This window comes from Ammodytes marinus (assembly GCF_949987685.1).
Source record: "Ammodytes marinus genome assembly, chromosome: 24".
NCBI lineage: Eukaryota > Metazoa > Chordata > Actinopteri > Uranoscopiformes > Ammodytidae > Ammodytes > Ammodytes marinus.
In genome coordinates this window covers 13,989,911-14,009,319 of record NC_137228.1, presented here as the reverse complement: position 1 = coordinate 14,009,319, position 19,409 = coordinate 13,989,911, and the positions used below count along the sequence as shown (strand labels likewise).

The 19,409-nt window shown below is 38.0% G+C and overlaps 2 protein-coding genes across 2 annotated transcripts; one reads left to right on the top strand and one right to left on the bottom strand.

The window, feature by feature from the left end:
- The first annotated feature begins 1,038 nt into the window (after window positions 1-1,038).
- Window positions 1,039-5,053, top strand: LOC307269970 (dynein light chain Tctex-type 1-like). Its single transcript, XM_080053074.1, has 5 exons — window positions 1,039-1,176; window positions 1,880-1,921; window positions 2,284-2,407; window positions 3,193-3,270; window positions 3,771-5,053. The coding sequence occupies exons 1-5, from the start codon at window positions 1,141-1,143 to the stop codon at window positions 3,842-3,844; spliced, it is 354 nt and encodes a 117-aa protein (XP_079909200.1). The 5' UTR covers window positions 1,039-1,140; the 3' UTR covers window positions 3,845-5,053.
- Window positions 5,054-6,829: 1,776 nt separating this feature from the next.
- On the bottom strand, window positions 6,830-18,626 carry cybb (cytochrome b-245, beta polypeptide (chronic granulomatous disease)). Its single transcript, XM_080053152.1, has 13 exons — window positions 18,554-18,626; window positions 17,875-17,967; window positions 15,876-15,986; window positions 15,584-15,668; window positions 14,526-14,674; window positions 12,680-12,861; window positions 11,144-11,276; window positions 10,547-10,639; window positions 9,878-10,131; window positions 9,079-9,241; window positions 8,012-8,158; window positions 7,543-7,667; window positions 6,830-7,184 (listed from the first exon to the last, which is right to left on the bottom strand). The coding sequence occupies exons 1-13, from the start codon at window positions 18,596-18,598 to the stop codon at window positions 7,067-7,069; spliced, it is 1,698 nt and encodes a 565-aa protein (XP_079909278.1). The 5' UTR covers window positions 18,599-18,626; the 3' UTR covers window positions 6,830-7,066.
- Between the last annotated feature and the right edge of the window lie 783 nt (window positions 18,627-19,409).

The window sequence follows — 19,409 nt, the reverse complement described above, 5'->3', positions numbered from 1 at the left end:
ATACGCACACGGCACATAATATTAAGTTAGAAGTTAAAACAAGAAACTAAAGTGCCACACGGTTAGATTTTTTCACATGTATATTGAGGCTTTTAATTTGTGTTTTTACAGGAAGTGAATGTGACAGATTGTCTCTATCTTTACTAGGCATACCGCCCTCCGGTGGTCACAATGTGTAACTACACTCGCGATTGTATTTACCGTTTATCGTTTAAAATAATTGACGTTCTAATGCAGTTAACATCTGTGAAAAAAGGGACAAAGCACCAGTTTTCTTCCGAAGAAGCATTTGGGAACTTTATATTTAGAAGGAGAAAGGTAGACTCCTTAATGGTGGCCTTCGCTTAGGCTAACGGTAATCAGGTTTAGCCGTGCCTTTTGGTGACCTTCCTAGCTCATAATAACACTATTTTTTGGAGCTGGCTACCTAGGCAATTATTCAGGGCGTTTTCCATGGGCCATAGTGCATAAACACACATACGGAACCGAATATTACGTATGAAGTTAGGACAATAATCTAACGCGCTACACACATTTTTTTTATTTTATATTGAGGCTTTTAATTTGTGTTTTTACAGGAAGTGAATGTTGTTGCTTGTCTCTATCTTTACTAGGTATACTGCCCTCCGGTGGTCACAATGTGTAACTGCACTCACGTTTCGTTTACTGTTTAAAATTTACCCGGTACCGTATTAGCTCTTGTCTGTGTTTATAAAAGAGCTCTGCCTTTCTTACAAATATTGGAAACGTGATATTACAAGGAGGAAGGCATGGCTTTGGAGGCCTTGGTTATTATGTCCTCGTTAAAAGAAGACGAAGCTTTACACGATAATATTACGTCTCAGAGGTGAGTCTAAAAAGACAATGTTTAAGTATCCTCAGAAAACACGAGCTACTATTAGTCTGTTTTTGTCATTTTAAGTTTTGTGGTCTTTATTTATCGAATAAACTCGATTGAATTAATTTTATTTTCAGTTACTATGCGACCAGCAGGTGTCAGCCGTTAGCTAACCGTCGCTACTTCTTCTTCTGGGTTTGTTGACAGCTCACAGGAAGTCTGTTTCTCGGGGGAAAATTCGCTTTTTCGTCTATTTTTACCTTTAAAAACTAAAAACTGAACTCAGTTTGGACGTGCTATAGATGCCAGGAATGGAGGACTTTCACAACAGCAGCGAGGTTTGTCCCTGAATTCACGTATTTATAGAAATATATGGTACAAATGAGCTAGCTAAACACCGACTAGCCACCCTTAGCTAGAATGCCACTCCTAATGTTAACATGACTTTTGTTGCTTAATCTTTCATTTTTTGGTGTGAAATAATTAGATAACATTACATTTTCCATGCAGAATCAGCTAATGGCTTGTTCATGGTGGTAACGGTATGTTTGAATTGACCTCGTGATTAGTATTTTACCGTTTATAAACGTTTCACTGCGACTGCTATTAATATGTTTTAATCTCACAAAGTTTACAGTTTCAGTAGTTTTCTAATGTGAATGTATTTGACATGATCAGCTTGAACAACATAATTTATTTTACATTTTTCTTTTTAAATAAACCCATGCAAAATTGATTTATATTCTCCATTTAATTTAATATAAATTTAAATAAACTATGTGTGCATTTAACTAACTAATACGTCCCATTTCATAGCACTTTCATACGTTTTTATTTCTATATTTTTGTATATATTGTAGTATTTCCTTACATAAATATCCTATTAATTTCTATGTATTACTTTATATATTGTAATAAAATGCACAAATGTTTTCTTTTTGTTATAAAATAGAAATAGAATGATCAAAAAAGTATTTCTGATTCTGCAAAACTCCGTCTATTCGAGTCACAACCTGTCCTGCACTGATTCATATTTTTCAGGGAACGTTCAACTCTGAAGAAGCTGATGCCATCGTGAAAGAGGTAAGACCCGAGCAGACAATAGTCTAAAGGTGTTTCAAAGACTGTTTTTACACCAAGTATCAACAGAAAGTGCATTATATATTAGTCCTAGAAATAATGTTTCTTCTGTCTTTACTGAAGTGCTCTTTATTTCAGACACCTCAGGGAGAAACAGCTGATTTTCACATGACCGTAAATACTGAGTGTGTGCGTGTGTGTGCGTGTGTGTGTGTGTGTGTGTGTGTGTGTGTGTGTGTGTGTGTGTGTGTGTGTGTGTGTGTGTGTGTGTGTGTGTGTGTGTGTGTGTGTGTGTGTGTGTGTGTGTGTGTGTGTGTGTGTGTGTGTGTGTGTGTGTGTGTGTGTGTGTGTTGTGTGTGTTTCAGTGTATTGAGGGCGTGGTGGGCGCAGACGACTACAGCCAGGGTAATGTGAACAAATGGACGGCCGGCATCGTGGAGCGCTGCCTCACACAGTTCGTCAAACAGGGGAAACCGTACAAATACATCGGTAGGTTTTCAATTCTGTTAATGACCACACAGCCAGGCTGGTGGAATCTGTTGTCAGTACAGCTTGGTACAGGTTCCAATTAACAAAACATACAACACATACGTATACATACAGACATACACACTGCACAATACATAGGGGCCATGCTTAATCCTCAGCGTTCAGAATGTTTTTATTATGGGTTAACATAACATAACTTAAAAAATGCTTGGATTTTAATATTCTCAAAATAAGGTCTTAAAAGTATTGAATTTTACTGATAAAGTATTGAATTTCCTTTACAAATATCTTACATTTATTGATTACCATTTGAAATACTTGGAGAAGGGTCGTTATGTGACAACTATGGACTTTTTTATTTTGTTATTAGGAGTACACACACACTTCACAGGGCTATTGTTACAGTAAATCAATGTGAGTATATTAATGGGAGTTTATAATAAATATTCAATATTAAAAGTACCTTATTAAAATGCGTCAGAATGACCATTAAATCCTTCCTACTTTTGCCTGTATGGCCTTGACGTTGACATTACATTTTATTTTGTGTGGCATTAAAGAGGGATTAGAAATTCTTAAATTCAACTTGGACATCCCTGGGTTACCTTGTGAAATGTACTTTTCAGCACCTAGCCATTCAAACTTCTTCCTGTCCTTGTGTAATTTTGTGTAGTGTAATTTTCCATTTTAAAAGGGAAGAAAATGAGCCGTAGGTGTGAATGCGTCTGTGTTTATGAGATAATAAAGTTTTATTTGAAGAGGTGATTGTGACTTTCTCTGTTCAGTGACGTGCGCCGTGATGCAGAAAACAGGAGCCGGCCTCCACACAGCTAACTCCTGCTACTGGGACACTTCCATGGACGGTAAGAGTTTAGATTATCCCTGCGTTCCAATCCCCATACTTCCCTACTATTTAGTACGCCAGAAAAAGATTTAGGATGTCCCAATACATGCAGGTCAATTGTAGTATGCTGAAAATACATAAATGCCCCACTAATTCCAATAGCATTTTGGAGTATGCGTCTTTATTCTTGACATTTCTTGACATAACACACACACACAGACAGACACACATACTGTACATGCAACCATGGATATTCATTTTAAAAATGCTGCAGAAGGTTCGGCGTTGGTCTGATGCAGAAGTAGTGTTTGATACAAATTTGGTCGAATGAAATATTTAAAAAAAACAACAGCCTATGATAGAACGCACTAAAAGACATCCTCAAAACCGCAGTTAAGTTTAGTTTTGTAGTAATCGTTATCTTTGTCTCTGTTTCTGCTTTTAGTTTTCTCTCTCATGTATTCATTTAATAAGAAGAGACTCGCTTTGTTTGACTCTTTGTTTGTTTTGTGTTTGCAGGAAGTTCCACCGTGAGATGGGAAAACCGCACCATGTACTGTGTGGTCAGTGTGTTTGCTGTGGCCATCGCATAGGACACACACACACGCACAAAACAAACACACACACACACACACACACACACACACACACACACACAGACACAGACACACACGCGCACAAAACAAACACACACACAAGCAGCACTACCATCAGAGGAGGAGTGCAGTGTGTCTCTGTGAACAGCAGGGGGCGACCAAGTGCCACAGAATCCACATCCATTCAGTTGTGTACACAAGCAAGCAGCTGTATTCTCCAGTTTCAGCCTTCAGATGCATGGTAACCTCATCATCATGTATTTAACTTCTTCTCTGTCACTACAGTGCTTTAGTATTCTGATATTAAACTGTATTTATCACTGACGCCTGACAGCATGCAGCAGCTAAAAATACTCTGTTTTATTATTCTTTATTAGTCTTCTGTGTTTTGTGTTTATAGCAGCAAATAACGGAATAATTATTCAAATTTAATGTAAAAAAAAAAGCAGATTATGTAACTTGCCAATTAAGTCATAGAATTTCTGAAGCCACAATGTACCGGTAATATGTTTCTTGCCCATAATATAATAAGTTATTGCATTAAAGGTGCTGCTAACTGCAGTCACTGACAGGAAGTTAGCTAAACTGACCATTCTGCTTACTGAACCTTTAATGTCTGGTTGCAATAGGAAATGTGAAACTTTACAGCCAATAATTTAAACTGAAATAAAGAGATATAAGTGTATATTACCTTATTGGCTCCAGTTACAAATTATATTTATCTGTAAAAGTGATTATGTTATTGGTTCATATATTTTATTACACTTTAACAATAAAAATTGCAAAATGATTTAGTTAGTTGCTGCGACAGCTTTCATCATGTCACAGAGAGAAAGATGCGTTTTGTATTTTGAGCCGTTTGCTGCAGGAAAATAAACATGAAAAGATTTATGAACAAACATCTGAGTACATTCACTTGTTTAAAAAATATAATGTATATCCATTGTTTAGAATATGCATTCCGAATGCTCATATGCTGATTTCTTTCTGCAATGTTTTTGAACAGACAAGGTTTAGTCAAATAAACACCTGATTAATACTAGTATGAAAGAAGACATGTTATAGAAGCAAAATAGATAAAAAAATCTCAGAATTGACCAGTGCTTTAAAAAAACTATTTTTGTCTGCAGTGTTTCGCCTTAACATCAACTCAAACTGTGTTTTTGTCTCTTAGGGCCTTTGATCTCGTAGAAACTTTATTCCATTGATAAGAAAATGTATTCTTGTATGAACTCTTCAGTGCAATGAAGAGATGGATTATTAAACAAACAAAATAAAGTAATTAGTATCAGACAATGTCAGAATTCCTCCGACGAGTTTTTGCAATTTGGAATGAAAAGGCTTTGAGGTGAATGACGTGCGTTCTGTTCAGTTTTAAAGTTTATAGGTTTTAAAAAATGAATAAAAAAGATGAAATAAGTTATTTTGCAGGACACGAGTGCAATGGATGAAGGTTTTCATTAGTCACAAACTCTTTTCAGATGAAAAAGGGGCAACAAGACCTTTCAGTTCAGGTTTATTATTCAAAAAACAAAATAAAGAAAATACACAAAGATATGAAAACAATAGTCTGGAAAAATCCATGGTGTTTTTTTTTTTCATTTAATTCTTTTGACAAGACGAGATAAAAAAAAAAGCAAAACAGTTACATTTGATCAAATTGAAAACATTAAGAAAATCAACATTTTTTAAAGAAATTTTTAAAGTAAGACATTTTGTCTGTCTAAGGTGGGTCGCTAGTTCCTCTTCTTTCAAACCAAACCAGACAAAACGACTCAATATAAGATTGTAAGATGATTGCCTCACAAGCAGCATTGAATGTGTTAAAAGTCAACATTATAAATACGTATTATTGCTGCTTGACTTCTCTTTACACAAATGGAGAATGCTTTTTTTCCACTGCAGCAGACACACAGTTTATTGATCGATTGATTTTATTTTATTTGTGTATGGACATGACAATGCCATTGGACGAACCAGATGCAATGTTTTCAGTGTATTAGCATAAATGCTAGTTTACAACACCTGTCCACAGGAGGCTTTTAAAAACAACAAAATAAACAAGTCAAAACAAAAACAAGATCAAATACTGATAAAAACTGACAATAAAAAGAGTAAAAATGCAGAATACAATGGAGTACAGAGCAGCAATATAATAAGTCAAATATATATATATAGGATACGTAGAGTAAAACAAAGGCACCATGATCAAACAATATTATTTCCCCTTTATCTCTCAAATTCAACCATTTGAGTTTCAGATATAGTCACCATGAAGAAATGTTTAGTGACCAGAACGTATTGGTGTAACAGAAAAGGAGAAGAAGTGAATGTGGAAAACAACACTAGGTTTTGTTTTGAGCAACGGCTTCGCCTTTTTTTCACTCATCTGTGGTGTGAAATAAAGAGTGTGTCGCCCAGATTTAAACACATAACCGTCGGTGACAGCGGCTGCTACTTGGGACGTTTCCCTCCCTCGTGGAAGCCTTGTCAAGCCAACACTGACCTGGCCAGCTTCAAATTAATTTCTCTCCCACAGATCAGTCTGGCATTTCTCCAATCTCATTGGGGAAGTAGTCGACCAACAATTCCCTGGGCCAATCAAGGCCTTGTTTTTAGACCTAGTTCGTCCCTTATATAGTGGAAGGCAGCTTCTGATTGGTTCTTAGTCGTCAATCTAGCTTTGGGAGACCAGCCATATCTCACAAGTTTATTCATCGATCCATGTTGACGTCAACAACTACATGAACCAATCAGGGGCTGCCTTCCACTAACAGACAGAAAGTGGGGAGGGTCCGGTCTGACTGGAGGCTAGATTGATGACTACATGAGCCAATCAGGGGCTGCCTTCCACTAACAGACAGAAAGTGGGGAAGGTCCGGTCTGACTGGAGGCTAGATTGACGACTACATGAACCAATCAGGGCCTGCCTTCCACTAACAGACAGAAAGTGGGGAAGGTCCGGTCTGACTGGAGGCTAGATTGACGACTACATGAACCAATCAGGGCCTGCCTTCCACTAACAGACAGAAAGTGGGGAAGGTCCGGTCTGACTGGAGGCTAGATTGACGACTACATGAACCAATCAGGGGCTGCTGTCCACTAACGGAGATTGGAGAAAGGCCAGACTGTTCTGTGGGAGAGAAAGGAATGTGTAGCTCATAGATCCGGCTGCTCTCACCAGGCTAACACTATGTTCATGGTCGTCCAGCAGTTTGTTTAGAAATTCTCCTTGTTGAAGATGAATTTGACGTCGGCCTCCGAGTGCGATAGACACTGTTTCTCCAGAGATTTCCCCAGCTGCTGCGGACCGCACAGGAACACGCCCACTTTAGTCCTGATGAGATGAAAAGACCATGAAGTTTATCCCTAAGAATTATTACTATTATCATTTATTAATATGTTTAGCTGTTCTCAATCTTTAGTAGAGACACTTAAGCATTTCTGTGCTCATGTTGTGCCAAAAAATTTAATAGAAAACAATACTGAACTGTGTGTGTGTGTGTGTGTGTGTGTGTGTGTGTGTGTGTGTGTGTGTGTGTGTGTGTGTGTGTGTGTGTGTGTGTGTGTGTGTGTGTGTGTGTGTGTGTGTGTGTGTGTGTGTGTGTGTGTGTGTGTGTGTGTGTGTGTGTGTGTGTGTGTGTGTGTGTGTGTGTGTGTGTGTGTGTGTTGCAGTGTGACACCATGACACATACCCCGGGTGCTTTGACGCTATATTGGTAAACTCATTGTCCCAGTTGGGTTTCCCATAAAGAGTCTTCTGTTTCAGGCCTGTGATCGGGTCGTTCTCTGCCTCGTGTTGAACACAGAAATGAGCCGCCTGACAAAACATTAGAAGATTTTTTTATGAACATACACACATAAAAGTGTTTTTGACTACGCCAGCTGTAGTTCCTGGGTGAGCGTACCCGTGAAAAAGAACAAAGGCATTAAGAAAAACTATATAAAAATAGCATTCTTTACTCTGATGGTCTCGTTTGCTGTTACATCAATTTATGATCATCAGAGGAAAAATTAGACGGTTTCAGAAATGTTAAAAAAGTTCCTCATTGCTACTTTAAATTCAAATTCAACACACAGCAATTTGAGGCAACTATCTGTAATGTGACATCTTCAGACAGATATCATGATATATTGTCGTATAGATTTCTTTAGCCGCAGTACCTCTGTCTCCTTCCAGCGTGTGAGGTAAATGTTGTAGCTGAGGAAGTCTGTCATTCCCTTCTCCGTCATCTGTCCCTCCAGAGACTGAAGCAGATCTGCAAACCACTCAAAAGCCTGAGTCTCCGGGCACAGCCAGTAGAAATAGATCTGCACACGAAAAACACTTTATTTAGTCTTTAAGTCTTTCAGGAAACAAGTAGGGGAGGCCTTTTTACTGTAGATGACAACGGATCAATTGTCAGATGAAAAGCCCCAGAAATCAGTGAGTAGATCTTCATTTAAGGACTAGAATGAATTCAATGCTGTCTATACATTTAAAAAATGTAAGACCCTTTCAGGTAAGTTAATGACGAAAATGTCCCATTATAACGAAATGTTTTACTCTCACAGCCATTGCAAATTACAATCATGCATTCTGTAATGTCAGGGTTTTCATTTGAAGAAAAATAGTAAAACTTGTAATTTTTCCCATTATAAATAATCTAATCTAGTAAATGGACCTTGAGTAAGTGAACTGAATGAATTTATTTCAAACTTTAAATTTTTTTTATATAAAAGAACAACAAATAACAATATGCAAATACAAAAATAAAGTAAAAGCTAATTTCAGCTTTTTCAAGTCCTACCCCCATTCTTTACCATAATTAACTGCAAAATCCAATTAATTAAGCTAAACAGACTATTTGAAATAATACAAAAATATTATTCCAATGAAGTCAAGTCAACTTTATTTATACAGCACATTTATAACGGCCGAGGTGGACCAAAGTGCTGTACAGTAAAATACATTACATCCAAAACATCATAAAGACACAAAAAAGCAAGAACTGAAATTAAACTAAAACACAAAACAATAGTAAAAATGTCTAGCAGACATTGCTGGGATAGATAGATAGATAGATAGATAGATAGAGTTCTAGCAGACATTGCTGGGATAGAACGCTCTAAACTAGAAATAAAAGCCAAGGAAGATAAGTGGGTTTTTAACAAGGATTTAAAATGATCAGTTCTGGCAGCAGATCTTATTTCAACTGGCAATCTGTCAATGAACTCCTTTGCCCTCTCACCTTCTTGGTGAAAACGTCCTGATTGTTCTGGATGCGTTTGTACCAAACAGACTTTAGGATTGAAGCAAAAGGCGTCACACCGATCCCCGCGCCCACCAGCATCACCACCTCGTACCGAAACACGTCTTCACTGGCTGTACCGAACGGGCCGTCGATGGCTAGCCTGGGAGGGGGGGAGGGTTTAATAAGGTTTATCATCACCTTAATATCAATGTGTGTCCTACAAGTGTTAGTTTATAAAGCATGTCTGCATATGTTGTTGTTAGGGCTGATGTTCATAATCACAGTCAAATATAATATAAAAGTTTTAAAAAATCAAGGTAGCTTATTTTAAGTTCATCTAAAAATGCTATCTCACCTCCATAAAGATGCATACTATTTCCAAAGACAATTCACCTAAATGTCCTAGATGTAAAAATAAAGATGTTATGATAGATAGAAATGAAAGATAATGATGTTATGAGTTTTATGTTAATGTTACTATGACTTCAAATACTTTTGCAAGAATATTTTCCTTCTGCGAGGTACAGTATGTTTTGCTGGTTTGGTGTAAGGTTGAGGTTAGTGTCTTAGCCATCCTTAGCAATCAGAAAAAAGTTATTATTGTATGATTGCTGCAATTTCCCTGCCATTGCCCCCACTCCTGAAAGAACACACACAATACACACCACAGGGCTTTGAATGTGAGTCCTGCTGCCAGCGTTTCAAAGGAGACAGAAGGGTGAAATCAAGTGCAATTACGAGCAATTTCAGCCCCAGTTATCGGCCTATTGTAACCCCCGTTCCCCTGCTGTCTTACTTGGGTAGTTTCCATGCCTCCTGAAGCTCTGTTTTATCCCCTCCACAGGCCTCGTAGAGCTCCTGTGTCCAGTCCCCCACGATGCGGATGTGTGCGCTGAAGTAGTCTTCCTCTGGGGCGGAGGTTAAGGTGAACGGGTGCCACTCCAGACGGGACACGGACGGACACTGGATGAAAACGTACTGACCCACCTCGCTGTGGAAACCTTTTCTCTTCATCTGAAGCTCCAGAGTCTTGTGTGGATGCATCACAACCTGACACACAGGTAAACAGTAGAAATCTGGGGGTTTATATTGAGGTTTTGTAACAGCCAATAATTTAGTAATTGAATAATTTAAAAATCTCAACTTCTAAAGCCCTTACATCAACTAAACTTTCCGTAAGCATTCTTAGCAGTTAGCACTATTCTAAAGGTTATTACAGAAGGGTTTGTTCATATTCTGTTCATTGTCTGATTTAAAACCATGCAGAACATGGATTTTTAAGACCTGTACATAGGATATTTTGATTTATAAAATAAAAATTAGCTGTATCCAAAATCTGTTCTGTAAAAACTCATCCAGAACCCTTGCAAATCACATCTCTTTCATCACACACACACACACACACACACACACACACACACACACACACACACACACACACACACACACACACACACACACACACCTTGGTGATGACCACTTTCTGGTGGGATCGATAGAAGCGGACGAGTCTCTCACACACGTAAAGGATCATAGGTCCCACCACCCACTTCCATGTCTGGAGAAAGGGAACATATCGAGATATTTACAGAGATACAAGTCAAGCAGTGGTTGATACAGACCCTTAGACACTCTTGACTAAGCACAAATATTAAGAATAAATGAAATATTTAGCAAAGAAGTTGGAAAAAAGTATGGCTGCCTTTCGTTGACTATATAACAGTACTGAAGGGGCCTACTTGACACCTCAACTACCTTTTATTTCAGTTTGACATTTGTGAAAGAAACCTGTAGAGTTTTGTTGATTTTTCTGTGTGTGTATTTGCAAAACATCTATAAAAAAAGTATTTAAAATATATTTATACAGCTCCAGAAAAAATTAAGAGACCACTCCAAATGTTCAGTGTCTCTTGTTTTACTCTTTAGAGGCATATGTTTTTTTTATAATATAAACTACTGACAACATTTCTACCAAATTCTCAATAAAAATATTGTCATTTAGAACATTTTCATAAGTAATGTTGAGATAAAGATTCAAGAAAAATCCAGAGCGGTCTCTCACCATTGGTGGGTTTCCTGCAAACTCCGGTACTGCACAATCCGACCAGTTCTTTCCCCAGTCTTCAAATCGATCGGCACAAACCTCGGGCTGGTTCGTCTTCAGACTATCGGCCGTTTGTCCTCGCACGATTCGCCTGTGAACAACAACACACCATGAAAGAATTATAATTAAACTATGAACATTGTTATTGATATTACAAGTAAGTCTGGGGGCCAATATGGACCTTGCGGTATATGTAATTACTCACATGTGTTGTGGTACAATATTTCATGTAAAATAATCTCACAGCATATTAGTTTATAAAGTTCTCACAGAACATAATTTTGGATACAGCCCTTTTTGATTTTATGAGATAAATAAAACGATGTACAGTTCTTCAAAATGCATTTCAGCATGTTTTTAAGAAGAAAATGTCTCGTAAATCCGTCAATGAACAACATATGACCAAATCCTTCTGTATTAACCTTCGGAATAGTGCTAAGAATGAGTATGGAAAGTTTAGTTGATGCAAGTCCTTTAGAAGTTGAGTTTTTAGTTTTTTTGCCGGCCTTCTCTCAACATAAATCATGAGCATTTAAAGTCGAGAGCCAGTTACCCTGATTGTCTTTCTCCTTGATCCTGAAGTGTGAAGCCCTTTGTAAAGCTGCTATGAGGTCCATTGATCATTTTCTAACAGTTAATAATATAAAGACTTCTGTACTGTGGATGGTAAATGGTCTGCATTTACTGTATGTAGCACTTTTCTGAAGGCTCAGGCCATAAGTGCTGTTTTTGTCCTAGTCTCACACACACACACACACACACACACACACACACACACACACACACATACACACACACACACACACACACACACACACACACACACACACACACACTCCCCTTCACACTCACTCACTCACTCACTCACTCACTCACTCACTCACTCACTCACTCACTCACTCACTCACTCACTCACTCACTCACTCACTCACTCACTCACTCACTCACTCACTCACTCACTCACTCACTCACTCACACTCACACTCACACTCACACACACCAATAGCAGCAGACATCCATGGGAGCAATTTGAGGTCAGTGACACTTCCTCTAAAGCAACAGCCCCCTTTAAAGCTGCCGTTTGCCCGTCTGATTATTGACCGGTCTAATGAAGTTGAAACGGGCACAAGTATTGATCTGCAAACTGCGTAGGATGGGAGGTGAAATGAGGCTCGTGCACCCCAATAATTGAGACTCATAAAAAAGAAAATTTAAATCTTGCAAATGCATATTTCTGTATTTTCTGCGCTCACAAAGTTTTATACAGGTTTAGTTTTAAAGGGAATTGGAATTTTTCAGAATGAACTTGATAGAAATGGAATATATTATTGCACGTTTTTGTATGAGCTTAGAATGAGCCTTTTATATCTACATGTGCATTTTCTGAGGTCCTGTCTTGATGTCTTAAAGCTTGTCCTTTCTTTGATATTGCTGCGATGCAATACAAATTTCAGTCTTGCTCTCACAATAAAATAACCTATCGTATCTTCTTACCCAAAGCCGTGGAACACCAGTCCGATGAAGAAGACGACAAAGAGGTGGTGTGTGTACCAGAAGACCTCGAAGTATGACCTCCGAATGACCTCCATGGACGAGGTGATGATGAGGATGAGAGCCAGCGTTATGGCCACGCCCGTCAGCCCAGCTATGGTGGTGAACATCACAATGGTAGGGTTCTGCAATCCAACACACACTTTGAAAAGTCACATTCACGTAGTTTTACCATGACGCCTCTACTATGGCCATAGATTAGGGATGTGGCGAAGTGGGTAGGGTGGTCGACCCTCAACTACAGGGTCGGTGGTTCGATCCCCCGTCCCCCCACCACATGTCCAAGTGTCCCTAAGCAAGACACTGAACCCTAAGTTGCTCCCGATAGTAGGCCTGCTATCCGTGTATGAATGTGTGGGAATGGGAACAGGTCTCCCTCGAAAAATAGTATCCGGTCTCAATGGGATTTACCTGTGTGTGTATATATAAAAGGTTAAAAAATAAAGCTGACTAGTCATGGCGTGTAGTGTTTAAGGGAATTTACGTTTTAAGTATGTACTTGTTAGAAATGGAATACATATTTATAAGTATGTTTTAATTTGTGTATACAAAATACAGTTTAATAAGTCACATTCACGTTGTTTTACCATGACCCCTCTACTAAGGCCATGCAGCTGAGGAGTCACGGCGTGGGTTGTCGTATCAAAACAGTGTCTCACTGTCATAACGCCATTGAGGCTCAGGTCACAAGGTGAACTTCCCTAATGTACCAACTGCCCCTTTAGTCATAGTTCATAGTCTCATCCCGTCCTATGATCAAAGATTAAAGCTATAGTGCGTAACTTCTGTTGTTCCCCATGAGGATTTCTGAGGAATTATAACAACACTGTCTGCCGGTGCATCTACATGAGGTAAAGCCTTCAGTGATGGCGCATGGATATTATACCGTCTGCTGTACGTCCAGGTTTTTTCTTAGCTGTAGAATCAACTGAAACATTTCTTGGGCTCTTCTTGGGATTGTATATGAGCTCCTGCACCAGTGTCAGGGGGGGGGGACACCAGTTTGTAAACGCTGCCATACTGAGAAATACAGAGAGAGTTTTGTGGAGCTGATAGGCCTAATCAACTTTGTGTCAACTCGTTTGCCAATGGCTTGAATGTAAACAATGTTCATTTATATGTAAGTTACGCACACTAGCTTTAAATAGTGAACTTAATAAGAGGAAGATGCCAGGAGAAGCAGATCATTTTTTTCTCTTATTGGCTTTTGAAGAAACGCATTTGAAAGCGAAAAACTGGAACTCCAAAGAGGAAGTTTCTCATATGGCAAAATATCTTAAGTGGAAGTTTGTCGGATTAAGTAATTCTATTTCTTTCTCACACCGAGACCAAATGTAGCAATCGGGCAGGAAGGGAATTCACACATTTTAGCAACAGAAGAAGAACAGAAAAACATTAGGGCTGGGTGTCGTAGTTCAATACTTTTTCAGTGCCGACAGAAGTGCCTCAATACCATCCAGTATCGAAAAATGTCAAGTATAGAAAAATTTAATCAATCTAAAGATGTTTACTGGTGATTGTCTGTGTGGAGCAGCAGTGGCTCATGAGATACAGAATGTTTGGTAGTCTGAAGGCAGTTACTACGGTTGTGACAAGTTAAAGTTTGATTTGTTGATATTTTGTATATTTTCTTTTTACCATAATGTGTAACGTGATCTTGTTAAAACTGATTCATAGAATTGATATCGAAAAAAGTATCGTTCAGGAACTGGAATCGAAGTCAAGACATACGTATCAATATCGAAACATTTTGAACGATACCCAGTTCTAAAAAACAAACTGAACTGACCGTTTCGTTGGTCCGAATGGGGTTTAGGAACGAGGCATTGTCTCCGGTGCCGATCTCAGACAGGATGAATGGAAGGAAGCTGCTGTTACGGTTCAGCTGGGCGTCCATGAAATACTCAAAGTTAAACAAGTGTGCAACGATGTGCACAGCTGCAAGAAAGTGAGAACAGAGATGAGCGTTATGGCAAAGTGACTTTAAAGAATTTATTTAATTTAGAAGAAGAAATTTCACTACGCATTGCCCTGTGCAATTGTGTATGTGACAAATAAATAAAACTAAACTAACTAAAGCCTCTGTTAACATGGTCTAAAATAGAGAAAAATGTAAAGCTATATTATAAAACTTATTTAATAAAACTACTTTTTTACTAACTCTAGAGACCATGTGACAGGAGTGTGTGGGTGTGGCCGTATCAAACAATCTCCATGGCAACAGTCATTATTTTTATAGAATGTTCGGGCAGAGAACTGTCGCGATTGGTTCAAAATACTTATTGAGTAATAAGAACCAGAGCACAGCCCACCGCCTCATCTAAACTGAATTCCTTTAAAGTTTATCAAACTTAAATGACAATATATTTAATTTGGATTGATAAATATGCCTGTAACTCTTTTCAGATGCTTTACAATCATGAAACCAACTCCACACATTACATCGTTGGAAGGATTTTGTGGATTTGGGTTTAAAAGGGCTTTAAAGAGTCCAATCCAAACCCAAACCGGTCACTTTTATAAGCTCCTTGAAGCTGCAAAATGCTGGTTCTTCTGATGATTAAAAATGACCATAGAAAATGTTTTTGGGTGAACAAATAGGAAAGGTTGAATAAGTACTCAGTTGTTCATCATTTGGAGTTTGGTGAGGGACCTACAGGGGCCTATTCAAACATTTAAAATAGTTTAACGTGATTGAGTGTAAAGTATTTGACCGCTGACATATACAATCTCTATTCTGATAAATCACTAATAGATTAAACACATTTTACTTGATTGAAATGTTATTTAAATAGTCCAATCCTTGTTATTGTAAAATCGGTTTATAACTTCAGCAGAAAATATTACCTGTGTGGAAGGCGATCATGTAAGCCACCAGTTTGTGAAAGGTGATGTTTCGATCTAGTTGTCGCGCTGCTGTGCGGCTGCAGTACTGAATACAAACAAGAAAAAAATATATTAAAATGTAAAATAATATTAACAATGAGAAATAATAATGCATCAAACAGTCGCAAGCGAAATTGGATTATTCGCTTGCGACTGGAAATACGTATTTTTTAAATTTATTATAAGAAATAGTAATGTGATAGTTTTAAGTGTTTCAGATCCAACTTATTATTTGTATTTATTTATTTGATACCTGGATGGATCCACGTAGGAAGGAGAGGAGGTTTCTGCAAACTGGCAACAGGATGAGCATGCAGTTAAAGTTGAGGCAGGCGGCAGGAGCTCTGGCCCAAGGCAGAGCTTGCTGATGGGTTAGAGAGAGGGGGGAGAGGGAGAGAGAGAGAGAGAGAGGGGGGGTGGGAGAGAGAGAGAGAGAGAGAGAGGGAGAGGGGGGAGAGGGAGAGAGAGAGAGAGAGAGAGAGGGGGGGAGAGGGAGAGAGAGAGAGAGAGAGAGAGAGAGAGAGCGAGAGAGAGAGTGGGGTGGGGAGAGAGATGGAGAGAGAGGAAGAGAATGAGAGAGGGGGGACAGAGAGAGACAGGGAGAGGAAGAGAGAGAGAAAGGAAGAGAGAGAGACAGAGAGAATGCTTGTTGTCAAAATCACTTTTTTGTCAAAATCAGTGAATATCTCTTCATGATGTGTGTGCTCAAAAAATCCAGTGTTAATAAACAAAATAGGCTTGATTGGCTTAATCAACTTTGTCTCAACTTGTTTGCCGATGGTTTGAATGCAACTGTCAGCCATTTATATGAAAAAATTACACACTATAGCTTTAAGAACAGTTATCAACTGGCAATGTTTCATGATGATATCTATGAGTTAAAAATAATTACCCTAATCACCTGCAGTGTCTCGACTTATATATAGAATCAAAACACATATATATGAAAGTGCACAGATGCAACAGATTGTTTCACTTCCGCTCCCTTGGAGGCAGCTGTGCAGCAAGTGGCATTGACTCAGTTTATCACGTAGCCATAAAGCAAACTTTAGACCTCACGTCAGACATGCTTCCCTTTCCCTACAAGGCGCTGTCATGGTAAATAGACGGAGCTGCTGATAAGGTTGTGTTTCTGAGATTATATGGGTTGGGTTTGTTTGGAAACTCTGAGTTCAGGAAGTAACAAGGAATTTAATGCAGCGGTGCTTTGTTACAGTAAGAACAAATGATGTAATTTACCTGTGATAACTAACATGGATTGACCTACATTATAGCATGATTAGCTTGGTTATAAAGCATAATTATACCCACAGAATATCATTTTACACTTCAATCAATCTTAATTTATATTTATAATAAGTATAAACATGTGTATGACAATAGTGTTGGCAAACTTTAATATTGTTGCTACTTAGCCTCTTCTCCTGCCCCACCGGGACCACAATGAAAATAAGCCTTCGGGCTTTTTTGTGTCATCTCTGACTATTTATGTATTTTAATGTATGAAACAGAGTGCTGTTCATATTTTATATCAAAATTGTCAAATAAAATCAATCAATCAATCGATTCCTTCACATCAAATCAGAAAATTATAAAAATTAAAGGGCCAGGTCCTGTTTTTTTTCTTCAGATGAGTCGTTACAAACTTTCCTCAATTGTTATATTGTTTTTCTTATCTCTGACGTGTGAACATTGAAAGAAAAAACGCTCTGTAGACTGCTGGTATGCAGCAAAAATAGGCTTGTGATGATTTTCATACATGCTACACTGTAAAAAATTAAGAAAAAAAAATCAAATATGTAAGGCAACTGTCTGCTCTAAAAATGTGAATTTTTTTTTACATACGAAAGATACATAAGTTGGCTCAAATGAAGGCAGTTTCCTTCAAACTTCAGAGTCATAGTTAAAACCTCAAAAATCTGTCTCTAATCTTGACTTGAAAATGTGAGTTTTCCTAACATTTAAATTTTTTACATAGTACCATAGGCTACTTTCAGAAACAGGTATTAATGGAACTTCCTATCTTAAGATAGGAGAGTCTAAGACAGGATTTTTTTCTGATTTGGTATTACAGAAGCAAATCCTATCTAACTTTAGGAATCCTATCTTATATATAAAGCTTTATTTCAGACACAGGTCCACAAAACACATCACACAGCATAAAAAAGAGACACTTATCTTCCCACATCGCATCTTAAGTTAGGAGTGAATGTAATGTGCTCAGTGGAGGGGATGCTGCATGCCAGACTCACCCCCAGCAAAACTCTGGTGTAGAACCATCTCTCCACCAGAAAGGCCAAGTAGAAATGGACAAACAGGAACGCATTGATGCCCAGCCATACCAGCTGTAACACACATCCAAACACATCAGACATCAGGCAAAAACATTGTTCTTTCAAGCATTGTTCTTTCAAGCACTGGCCAATTGTTGTCTATTTATCTTCCATAACATGTATTCTTTCACACTAGTATTAAATCAAAGGTCCAAAATGTACAATTAGGTGTTTATTTGACTAAACCTTGTCTGTTTGTGTCTGTATATTTCTCCCATACAACCATCTTTAACGGCAACTATTTCAACATTTAAATGAAAGTGTTTCTGTTCAAGAGTACCTTTTTACTGTTTTATTGCAAAATGCATCGGCAAAAAAAACCGGTTACAAATATTTCTAAAGCATCTTTCTTACCGCAAGGCACGTCTACATGAATATAGCTAAGCGTATTTTTACTAATGATGAAATATATCCAATGACTTTACTTAATATATTGCTTTAATCAGAAATCTGCCATCTGTTTGCTCGGTCGGGCTCTATTTCACTTTTTAAAATGTTTTTTCATTTGTATATAAATGCAGATGGTGAAATAAAACTCACGCCAAGAGATAAAGCGGTAGAACAGAGAATAAATAATAAAAAATTTAAATAAACTCACAATGACAAATATGGAGAGTCCCTCGTTGGCAGCAAAGTTCCCCATGGTGAAAAGTGCTTCTGAAAAGTTGTGTGTGTGTGTGTCAATGTGATAATACAGACTGAAGCAGGAAACAGTGTAGGAGGGAGAGTTAAGAGTGCAGTGGACTGATTACCTACTACTCATTTTATAACCTTTTTTAGAAGCAAATAAGGAAGTGCTCCTTCAGAAGAAAAGGTGTTGTCTTCTTGCCAGCAGCTGTTTTCACTACAGTTAATATCTGTTAATCATAAATCTTTAAGGTCAATAATTTCTACAGTACATACCTGTGTTGTTTGTCTTTGAAATATTTTAACAACTTTAGTGCAAACACGACTTGAGCAGAGGCCAAATATCAAACTATATTGACCCTAAAATCAACAGCTAGGATTTTCTAGTAACTAGGGGGCTGCAACTATCAATCGTTTCCTCATAGACTCATGTTTTTATGATTTAAAGGTTGAGCCAGCAATTCTGGAGCATGCTTGTTGTCAAAATCAGGCAAGTAAACAAAGGAGCCCATCGTAGCTAGTAACATACCATTTTACAGAGCGTATTGACACTGGATTTTTTTCAGCGCACACACAGTACAGACAGGTATCAGATCGTGAGGAGATATTCACTGATTCTGGCAACAAAAAAAATTGACAATAAGCGTTCTCCAGAATCACAAATTTTGTACCGTAAATCAATTAGTGATTTAGTATTGGAAAGGTCAGAAAATAGAAAGATCTCAGTACTTCTACTGTATGACATGAATGTGGCATTATACCTCATAGTCCTTCAAAACTAAATCAAAGAATTTCAAATCTGAAATATTTCTCCATAACAATGTTAA

What these genes read in the sequence shown, in the direction of transcription:
- cybb (XM_080053152.1), bottom strand. Translation starts at nt 18,598, where the DNA reads ATGGGGAACTTTGCTGCCAACGAGGGACTCTCCATATTTGTCATT. An exon ending in TCCTACGTGGATCCATCCAG is followed by an intron (nt 15,669 to 15,875) that starts GTATCAAATAAA and finishes GTTTGTATTCAG; the next exon opens with TACTGCAGCCGCACAGCAGC. An exon ending in CACGCTGGAAGGAGACAGAG is followed by an intron (nt 7,668 to 8,011) that starts GTACTGCGGCTA and finishes ATGTTTTGTCAG; the next exon opens with GCGGCTCATTTCTGTGTTCA.
- LOC307269970 (XM_080053074.1), top strand. Translation starts at nt 1,141, where the DNA reads ATGCCAGGAATGGAGGACTTTCACAACAGCAGCGAG. An exon ending in CTGATGCCATCGTGAAAGAG is followed by an intron (nt 1,922 to 2,283) that starts GTAAGACCCGAG and finishes TGTGTGTTTCAG; the next exon opens with TGTATTGAGGGCGTGGTGGG. An exon ending in CTGGGACACTTCCATGGACG is followed by an intron (nt 3,271 to 3,770) that starts GTAAGAGTTTAG and finishes TTGTGTTTGCAG; the next exon opens with GAAGTTCCACCGTGAGATGG.